Source organism: Ceratosolen solmsi, unplaced genomic scaffold (assembly GCF_000503995.2).
Source record: "Ceratosolen solmsi marchali unplaced genomic scaffold, CerSol_1.0 scaffold30, whole genome shotgun sequence".
NCBI classification, from domain to species: domain Eukaryota; kingdom Metazoa; phylum Arthropoda; class Insecta; order Hymenoptera; family Agaonidae; genus Ceratosolen; species Ceratosolen solmsi.
Genome location: NW_011948421.1, coordinates 2,367,249 through 2,378,643, shown reverse-complemented (window position 1 = coordinate 2,378,643; position 11,395 = coordinate 2,367,249). Strand labels below are relative to the sequence as shown.

Sequence of the window (11,395 nt, the reverse complement as noted above, 5' to 3'; positions counted from 1 at the left end):
AATTTAATTTTTTTTTTTTTTTTTTTTTTTTTTTTATATACATTTAGTATAAATTAATATTTAATATCTAATAGAAGTATACATTTTTTCTTCATACATTTTTTTCAAAATTAAAAAAAAAAAAAAAAAAAAAAAAAAAAACCACAAGAAAGTCCTTCTGAAACTTCAGTACAACGATTATAGAATGTTTAAATATCTTAAATCAAGAATTTCTTTTCATTTTTTTTTCTTTTTATTGAAATACGATTAGAAAAAAACGACGTTAAATTGTAAAAATAGTAATTACTTTATCAGAACCTTTATAATAATTTATTGATGTTTATTCTGCATAAATTTCTATTATTTGTAAACTTAATTTCTTCTACGAGCAACGTTTCATGCTTGCTATATAAAATATCATATTACATAAGAGATCCCGCTGAGCCGCTAAACCTTTCCATATATCCAATTATCGGCGATATTTATTTCAGAATAATTTTCAAGTCGCCTAGCTAATAAATTTCAATTTATATAATGGCAGTTTTTACTGAATGCATTTTAGTAGATATTAAGTAAATAATTACTTGAATCAAAACAAGATTTCCAACGATCATGTACCACTGCTGCTTGGGTGTGTCCATGTGACCAAGATTTGCTTGTGTGGATAATCTTGACGCCAGCGTCATTTCCAGATTGCCCTTCAAGCCTAAAAGCGCTGGTACCAGAATCATGAGCTCGTTGACTTTTTCGAAAACAACCCAGTACTATAATACAAAGAACAATGTAAATGAATGTCACTACTCTCTTACATTACATTATCAACAAATTGATTTTAATAATTCCATGAACCTACTATTATATGGACAGAGATTTTTTGTTATGACATCATTATCGTAATATATTAGGAGAGAAGTACGTGAGATGAGAAATTATAATTATAGAATTATTTTGAATTCAGCTAGTTTATGTATGAAATCACAATTAAATTGTACATTAATGTATATGTATTTTGGACTTTTAAAATTTCATCGATTTAGTCTTATGATAAAATTATTGTGCATCATGTGCAGTTATACGATTGCAACTCGTGATTATTTATTTTGTAGTTGAATATATTTTGTAAGTAAAGCGATTGAAATTTAATGTCAATTAAGTTACACCCAAATATTAAGAAATTAATCGGTTCTAAGTTAATCGGTAACTTTGAGCGAAAAACATTGTATTTTCTCCTTTTGACGGAAAGGACATTTCCATTAGACAATTATTCGGCCATTTAATTATATGATCTGATCGTATAATCAGGGTCTATGCAAACAATGATTAACCTCGAGGTTACTCCCTAAGATCATTATTCCCATTGAATTCTAAGAATCTCGTTACAAAGTCAAAATCTCTGCCACTCAATAGCATCCCGGAGATCAGTAAACACGAGCTTCGGAGTCTCCTGAGCTAATAATCAATGCCAATAAATATTGCATTTTCTTTAAAACTAGCAGGAGGTCGCGTTTGTCGTTTAAATGGCCGATCTCCGCTTACCGTTGGCCTTCGATCGTTCAATTATTGGACGCACCTGAACGAGGTCGAGGACGAGTCCTGCACCGACCATACCGAGGCCGGCTATGAGGAAGGGTATGGAGACTTGTATCGTGATCGCGAGATAGGACTCGAGGGGCTCCTGCGTCTCGTCGTAGATCTTGCTCTCGGCGACGAGGTCGGGGAGTCTTGTGGCGCCAACCTCCTCGAGCAGGCTCGTCGAGTCCTCGCCGTGGGGAGATATCGTCGTCGAGACGTGGTGGAGGGCGGCGATGCTCCCCGAGCAGCTCGGGCACCCGAGGGTGAGAGACGCGTGGGCCCCGACGTTCGACTCCGAGCAGGTTCGCGACCTGCCCCCTGTCGGCGTCATTCGCGCTATCTGCGGGTGCTGGGACATCGTTGTGGCTTGATACGACTGTTCCAGTTGCTGCTGCTGCTGCTGCTGCTGCTGCTGCTGCTGCTGCTGCTGCTGCTTGGTGCCCTGCAGCAAGGGCTCCTTACATTGATCACTGTAACAGAGAAAGGATGCGGTGCCTTTATTTGCTCGGCAAATTCATTAGTCCAATTTAAATTCTTTACTGGGGACATTGATACTGGACTCTATCCTAGCGACAGCTAATTTACTTGCCTCAGCATTCTATCCTTTTCTCATACAGCCATTTCGCACACTTTTTATGTAGAACGAATTTATTAACTAATCGTATTTAATCGAATGGTAGCTCCTACATTTACTCGATCTAAACGGATTGCAGAAATAACTTTATGCCTGCGCGCCATCAATTAGCAAAGTCGAATGAGGATAATATTTGTCATAATTAATCGATGAATAATTATATTAGAATAATAATGACAGTTAGGCTGTCGAAGAGTCAGTGGCGATTAACACGAACATAAGGCAGCATTAATAAGTTTACTGCATCCCAATTGTTTCAATCTCGTTTTAATATTCGACCGGAGTTATTCGAGATGGTTTAAACGATTAGAGAAAAATTAAAATTCCAAAGAAAAATATTAAAAATTATTAGAAATTCAAAACTTATTTAAAATTCATTTTGCTCTTACACTCGGTACTATGTATGAGTAGTTGAATTTTATAACGAAATACCTCGAAAATAATAAAACGAAATAGTTATTTAGTGTTATATGAGTAATTTAATAAAGTAAACAATTGTTATTGTGGGATAAACTTGGATAATATTATGCTGGTTATTTTTATTTAAAGTGTTACTCAAACATTCGCGTATCCTATTTTATATATAATTTTTGTATTCCATCGATTTTATCATAAATTTATAAAAATATATATTTTAATTTTCATAAATTAAAATTATTTAGCAAATACGATGTAAATAGTATTATGTAGCTCAAAATAAAAATTAAGATTCTTTATCGGCGCAATGAAAATGAAATAACGGATGAAATCTATAAAGTTTGCCAGGGAAAATGATTATAAAATAGTAGATATGATTTTTTTCATTTGAATACTAAAACAATAATCTTGAGTAGGTTGGTAAATTTATCTCAGTGAGTAATATTTGACAAAAATTCTTGAAAATTTTTTTCTGTTAATCATTAAGCATACATTGTTAGGCTTTTAAAAGTCACAAGTAGGTAATCTGATGTAGCGAATGGTAATTTAATGTTTTATAACATTTTTATTTTTCATTACACATGTTCAATACACTTGTTCAATCGTAAACGGTAGTTTATTTGTAATTTTCACATAAGTTATGAGTTTTATTTTGAGACATAATACTTATTTATCATTACGCCTCTGTCAAAAATCCTAAATTGTAAAAAAAGTATTAAAAAAAAAAAAAAAAAAAAAAAAAAAAATCTTTATCTTACGTATAACTTTAGGATATATGTAAATGGACTAATATAACAGACACACTATGTGTTTAAAAAAAAAATAAACAGAATATATGTATTTTTGGTTTATTTCATAAAAATTTACTTCTCTAAATCAAAACGATGCCATAAGAGCGTTAAAGCTTAATTTAAGAAGATGAAGAAAAAGATCAAGGTAATAATTCGATAGAATATACTTTATTTATGATTCAATTTGATACCTAATCAGTGGATATCTTTTAATGAAGATACGAATGTAAATATATACCGTATATTATCAGATTTATAAAAAAAAAAAAAAAAAACCGAAACAAAACAAAAGCAAATTGCTGTTAATTCCCGCTAATGAAAATAATGCTAATAGTCGAAATTCTAATTTCTTTGAAACTGTAATTTTATTTAACTCTATGGATAATTGATAAAGAGGCGTGAACAACGTTCAGCCAATAGCTTCAGATATCGAATAGTGCGATTTTCGTTAAAGTTATAAAAAAATTAAATTAAAACAGGCAATGCATAAGGATTTTTTAAGGATTTTAAGAATCTAATAAAGTTATATAATCACTATCTTTTGACAATTGATGATCTAATACATTTTAGTTTAATTGTAGTTATCGATTGCTTCTCTTTTCGTGAGATTATTAAGTTGACAAAGTTTGAATTATTAGAATAATGACAAGATTTTCACAATCGATGAAAATAGCTAAATTGACGAGTGCAGCCGAATAAGTGTAAGTAGGAATTGGTAATAAAAGCTCGCGAAGCACAACAGGTGTGCATAGGTTCGCGAAAGCGAATTTGTAACTTAATTTGATATCGTGTCACAAGTTCCCCAGACGTATTTACCGTTTGACGTTTAAGAATTAATGTCAACACGCAAGGAAAAAATACTCGCGATGAAGGAACATTTCATTAATCATATCTTATCTTTTCCTTATTGTCCCGATCCAACGGAAAAAGGCAGCGAGTGCAAAGACAGTATATTCTCGAGGTGAAAAAAGCATCGAGAGCCTTTGAATTGCAAATGAGCGTGTGTTCGTAATGCGCAAAGTCACACCGACGTGTCTTTCAGAATCGGCCAGGAGCCGCCGCTCGACAAGGGCACGCCGATGGTTTTCGACCAGCCCCTAAACCAAAGGGAAGCCAAAGCTGGCCAAAAGCAAAATGCACGAATACTCGTCCATGCGGACTCGGCCAATGTACCATCGCACCGAGGACAACATCACGCGCACGACGAGCCAAGCGACCTCATAGCGCTCGGCAAACAAAAGGAAAATCCCTCCCTCCCAGTCTCCTCGTGTCTTACGGCTGCTGCCCCACCCCATTACCGGGCGCTCGCGCACACACAGACACAGACGCACACAAAACGGCCGTCTTATCTCAGCAGGCCGATTAATGGAAATGGGAATGCGATTCACCGGGAGCGGTAAATACGAGGTCGTAATGTTGTGCACATGGCGTTAGCTACTTGTCGAACTTGACACTGGCGCTGGGAGTGACGGGGGCCATTGGCGCCACCAACACCGACGGCTGCTGTACCGGAAGCCGATGTACCTGGCCCTCAATCATCTTACGACTGAGGGCTTACGGCACCGTGTGGCCCGTTATCAATGTGAGACGCCGCCAACGCCGCCGTCGCCACCGCCGCCGTCGAGACGCCCGTATCGTCGCCTATCAGGAGACAGCGGATTACTCTAAATATTGGAACGACCAGGTGATAGCTGAAGCTACCTTCTGCAGCTTCTGTGGATTTGTGCGCGTTGATGGAGTGTCGGTAGACCAACCGATCGGACGTACTTTTGTCTCGATTTCGTGTGCCGGATAGATAGTGAAGTAGACTGAGATCGATGGGGCAAAATTCAAGATCTAGAATTGTCTCTACTACTGGCGCCCTAAATTCACCTTCATTCAACTTAATTCTCTTTTCCAATTTCCATTCTCTGTGTTAATTGAATTGCGAGTGGCAATTTTACATACACTGCAGAATTTGTGAATAAGTGGCTAATGGATTGAGAGGCGCATTATTAGCTTGGCGAGTTAGATGTTCTCGATACTTTTCGATGTTGGGTTGCGACTATCTCGACGATGTCAATTTGGCGAATGCGTTGCATGCTTTGCATATTGATGATAGTCGTACGAGGATCATATAAAAGAAAAGGTTAACTTTGAAATGCTAAGAGAGATGGTAAGCTCGTGTAAAGTAATACAGCAAACTGTCGACGCGAAACGAGGATGAGAAGATTATTCGTACGCGAATAATTGAATTTGCTTCGTTATATGTGATGACAAAAATAAATCTATGAGCTTATATTAAATTACTTAAAAAAAAAAAAAAAAAAAAAAAAAAATAAATAAAACAAAAGAAAAAAAAACTTGAAATTTCAACATCGATAAAATAAAAATATTATTAATTATTATGAATACATAGGCATATGCCGACACACGCACGCACACACGCGCACACACCAATATATAAAGAACGTTATTTAAAAAAAAAGTCAAAACAGAAATAAAGCTGCACGTTTTAATTCCCTTCGTTAACATGCGAATGAAATTACATAAATTTTGTCATTTATTCGATTCCATCTTTTCAACATTACAAGATTTTCATATTTTATCTTTATATACTTGGCTTATAATTTACAAAATAATTATTATATATATATATATATATATATATATATATAGGAATATAGGAATATATAGAAATATATTTTATGAAAATTGCAAGAATATTAATTATCAAGGTCGGATTATCTAATAACGTTCTAATTTAATTTATATTAACTGACATTATGAAAATTTTTCTAACATTGTATGCTACTAAAATTTATTCCATTCATTTCATAAAAGAAAATTATATTTATTTGTAAATCTTATTAGTAATATTTCATATAACCATATAAAACACGGGAAACGTAATTAGGATTTCAAATATAAGTGAATTATTACTGATAAGCAGTATGTAAATAAATGTGAAATGCAATAATATTCAATAATATTACATTACATTTGCATATGAATATATATCACTTTAATCATTTATTCATTAATTATCATTATTATATTATTATAAAAATCATTTATTATGTTAATTGGTCCCGAATTTTTATTGAAGATACATTGGTAATATATTTGGATTTGTAAATGATTCACTCCATCTTTTTATTAACAATTTATTATGAAAATTTATGTTGAATATTATTCGGATTGAATAACAAATTACAAAGTAACTTTATCAACGTAATTAAACATTACACAGTGTATTATTAAAAACATTGAAAATAACAATTTATAATAGATTTTTAAGTGTGACTAATAAACCAGATAATGAGTATTTAATGAAATGTCTGTTGTATTCCAAATGTAAAATGTAATTCAATAATATGAATTATAAATTTTATGTATAATAATTTTTATTAATAATTATATTTAACTTATAAATATTTAGTGTTGAATATAATATTTATTTGTATAGATTATTTGTTAGTTGAATTATTCCAAATGCGTTCTTCTTATTAGAGAAGATTATCCATCTATTTTCTTAATAGTGTAGTTACAATTTTCTTCTATCCCTTTTTTTTTTTTTTTTTTTTTTTTTTTTTTTTTTTTTTTTTTTTTTTTTTTTTTTTTTTTTTGAAAGATAAATATCAACAATTTTTCATTTAATTATAGATACTAAAGAATTCGGTCGAATCAAATTATATTTGACAAATTTTTTTTTTTAATTCGAAACAGGAAAACAAAATTATGTTTAAATAAATATAATGTTTTTGAAAGTCAAACAATGACATGATACAAACTTTCTTATTAAATTGTACTTTTTATTTCATATCCATTTATTCATCCATTTTAATGGAAGTACAATAACTAAAAGGTTTGTAATTTCTTTTTGTAATTAATAATTGAAAAGTAATATTAAAATTACAAAACCAAGATGGTTTACTAATATGTTCCCTTGATGTATCAAACAAAAAATAAATATATTGATGTTTCTATACAACAGATAGAATAGATCGTTTAATCGATCATTTAACTGTGACATAAATGTTATAAAATACAATAAAATAATTTTATAGTTTTTTATTCAATTATTTTAATTGCATGCTTAACAGATATATATGTTAAGCTCACTACAAACATCAAATCAATAGTAAAAGCAAAATATTTTATTGCGTATGAAGATGTAACTTTTTAAAACGAATGTAGCTGTAAGAATTCATAATATAATGTTTTTATTAATGATTTGTAATGACAATTGTGAAATAGCATTCGCAATATACTATTTTGAAAACTTATATCAAGGATTTCAACAAATAACTATACTAATTGTTTTGATGAAACAAAAAATCGGCTAACGGACATAAAACCGATCAATATTACTTTCTATTCATAATTCACGATTAAAAGATATTAATAAGATTTAATTTTAAAGAATCCCATATATTATTTGTTTCACCAATGTACTTTTTGTATATTTTCTACATTTTACGAATAATTTTTAAGTATTAAATTAATGTAAACTTGCAAATAAACAATTATGCAAACAATGTATGCAGACTAATAAGGCAAATCGTAGGTTAAACAAAACAGTATAAAGTATATCTTTGTTTTGGAAAAAAGTAAACAAATTTTTGCATGAAATTTAATTCGTATCAATAACCTTTATTAATGTTATCAAAATTTGTTAAATGTTCATTATAATATAAGGTTGAATATTGATTTAATTTCCTGAAATTAATGCATTATTATGGGTAAACAAATTACAAAAGACTTCCAATATAAGGAATTCATGAATTCATGAATTCATGATAAAAGCTTTTAATTGTAATTTTCCAAATTACAGTTTATCTTTTATTTCTTATATTTTTATATAATTATTTTTTATAATTTTTAAATATATTTTTACATAATTTCATTATGTGTATTGACGCATTTGCATTGTATTTTTGTAATAAAAGTATTTCCATGAAATTGAATACATCGAATTAGCAATAATGGCAATGGAGAAATAATTATAATTAATTAAATTTTATAATGTTGAATATGTTAAAAATTAATTGAAATCATAAATATTCTATTTTTCTAACTGTATAATTTTTATTAAAAATTTACGACTACATTAGATAATTAAAATATTACTATCTTCTTTATGTCATATTTGTTAGGAATAATAGAATTGTTAATTTTGAATATTATATAAGTCATTATTAGATTATAATTTTATATATCAAAATAACTGGGAACATAATAATTTCTACACCAAAGTCTTAAAAGTTATAAATAAAAAATTGTAATAAAATAACATTGTATCTATAAGTATGGCTTTGATAAAATAATTGATAAACAATCAAAATACTTAAGAATTGATCCTCGAAACTATTAGCCCCTTAACTTTTCTCGATATCCGATTAAATTTTTTAAAACCAAGTAGTACTTAATGTGATTAAAAATAGATTGTTTTAATTTATTACGTATTGCTTCTTATCATAAAAATAAAGTTAAATGACGGCAATCAACGTAAGTAAATTAAAGAAATTTAATAACTTATAGGGATTTCGTAAATGTTTGAGGCAAAAAATTTAATGAAACACAACTAAGTACTTGTGAATGTATATTTAAATAGAAATATTATTAATTGTACTATAAAACTTTTCTTTATAATTTGCAGAAAGTCAAAAACGTGTAATTTATTAGTTACAGATATTTTTAATAAAATATAATAATCCAATTAATTAAAAGCGTAAAAAGTTAATATTAAATTTAATATGAAAAGGATTATATAATATGAACTTAATCGTTACACATATATATTTCGACAAACTTTGATATTGGCTATTCTAATTATATCATTGTTATCATTATTGTAATAAATTTAATTAGAAAATTATTATTACTTTTTAGTAGCCTGTTCAATAATTGTCGATAACTAATAATTCATTTGAAATTCATGTTTTGCTCATTTGCAGTAAGTTTAAAACGTGTAATTTTAATTGTAAACTATTTTTATTAAAATTTGTCGATGATAAATTTTTTTTTTTTTTTTTTTTTTTAATATCGTATCTATTAATTTTTATGTTATATTTCAATTTGTAATAATTAAAAAATATATAACATATCATACATCGTCATAACTTTACGAAGTATTAATATAGCATTAGAAAATTTTTTAATTATTTTTAATACTAGTAAAATATAATTTCTCTATTACTAATATATTTAATAATTTGTTCAAATGTAAATAGAAATTTAAATAAAAACTATTCATATATAACTAAATAAAAAACTACAGATATAAACACGTAATGAAAACTATAAACATTAATGATTAAAGTATTAAAAGGAAAAATCATAATGACAAATGCTGATTACGTATTCGAAAGCTAATGTCATCATCGAAAAATGACTCGCAATACATTTGTTTAAAGACTTTCGTTAAAGAATGACTCAAAAGTAATTTGTAATATTTAATGCAAATGATCCCTACAATGAATGTTATAAGCCAGCGTATGCTTATTGATCAGTTTTTATTGCTATATTTTATATGATCTATATCTATCAATTAAATAATTATAAATAATTAATAATTAATATTTGGTTTTTCAATAAATAATTTCAATCGTTGTGTGCTTAATGATAGTTTATAAAGTATTTCTACAAATATCATCGATACCGAATCAATAATTGATTATATTCGATAACATTTTTCTATTGAATAAACGAGCAATAGATGTTAATTTTATAAAGTAACGACTAAAATAACGCACTATTTATTTTCTATAAGAATTTGTTGATTATAAGTAAGAGCTTGAAGTTAATCTACATTAAGCTACATTCTCCAGCATTAAGTCGTAATGGTCTCCGATAATATTTCACATTGGTACGCAAATATGCAACATGTCGATGCGTTTAGTTATGGATCAAGCGAAGCTTTCATCGCGATTGCAATTCATTGGGCATCCTTGTGTCGACACAAGGATAATCATTAACAAGCGACCATACCTCGACGGCCGCGTAAGGCTGATATAGTGCTTACGAAGGCAAAGGGAATAGGCACGGGCAAATAAGTAAATAAAGTACAGTGATCGGCAGCCGATAGAAGGACGAATACGGGCATCCGGCCGGTCAAGAAGCAGGAACGAGAGCTTGCGATTATAATGACTCGGCCGGTGGCTGGCATAATAAAAATAGAAAAAAAGAAGGACGCCTGTCGCGTGTCGCATTACCTGTAAGCGCAACTATCGTACGTGATAAAGTCGGCGGCGTCGTTGGGTGCATCATGGCCAGATCTCGTGGTCTCTCTTCCACCGATGGCGGAAGCGCGCGGTGGTAACAGCTTGTCGCCTAGGAGCCTTGACCTCTCGTCGACGGGCCAATGGGATCTGCGATTGATTCATCTTTTAATTGGCCTCGTTCCCGTTGCACCCGCGCACCCGCGCCCCATTTCACGATCAAGAAGCGGCCCTCGCTCGGCTTTTATCGGCCAGGCAAATTGGAAGTTCGATGATTAGTGGCCGATGATGACGCAAGTTCAAGAATGTAATCGCGCTAGGGATTTCTTAGAGTCGTATTTGACAATATATCGACGAGGTAGCTTTTACGTAAATGATAATATCGCGCTGCTTTTCCTTTATGATCCGTTCGCACCTCTCCATTGCGTAATCGCCTTCTCGCTATCGGCTTTTTAGACAAATTTTTTTTCTCTTTCGATTTCAGCCCTCATTGGGCATCGGTATTACTTCCCTCCCTCCCCATCCCATCCCAATTTTTCATCGTTTAATTACATTTGTAATTAATAAATTAAATATTAATTTTAGGTTAGTTAGCGATGAATATTTAAACTTGTAGTTCTGCCATTTCTCGAGTAAGAATATTAAAATTTTTATATTTTTTCATCTTCGATTCAACACATATTATGAATTCAATCAACTTCACGCAATAGACGACAGAAATATACATTCTTTATATTTTCTTTTTCTTTTTCTTTTTCTTTTTCTCTTTTTTTTTTTTTTTTATAACATCTTTCTCTTTA

At 30.4% G+C, this 11,395-nt stretch overlaps 1 protein-coding gene across 2 annotated transcripts in view; it reads right to left on the bottom strand.

Moving 5' to 3' along the window:
• LOC105361319 (solute carrier family 41 member 1-like) overlaps nt 1-11,089 on the bottom strand; it is a 20,610-nt gene extending 9,521 nt beyond the window's left edge. The window contains exons 1-3 of one of the 2 annotated variants that reach the window (XM_011498449.1): nt 10,590-11,089; nt 1,550-2,021; nt 564-743 (exon numbers count right to left, since the gene is read on the bottom strand). In XM_011498449.1, the coding sequence (XP_011496751.1) occupies nt 564-743; nt 1,550-1,909 (540 nt within the window). In that variant the 5' untranslated portion in view covers nt 1,910-2,021; nt 10,590-11,089. Of the gene's footprint in view, nt 1-563; nt 744-1,549; nt 2,022-4,831; nt 4,922-10,589 lie in introns of those variants that run through there. The other variant, XM_011498448.1, reaches the window with a different exon arrangement.
• Nucleotides 11,090-11,395: the final 306 nt, after the last annotated feature.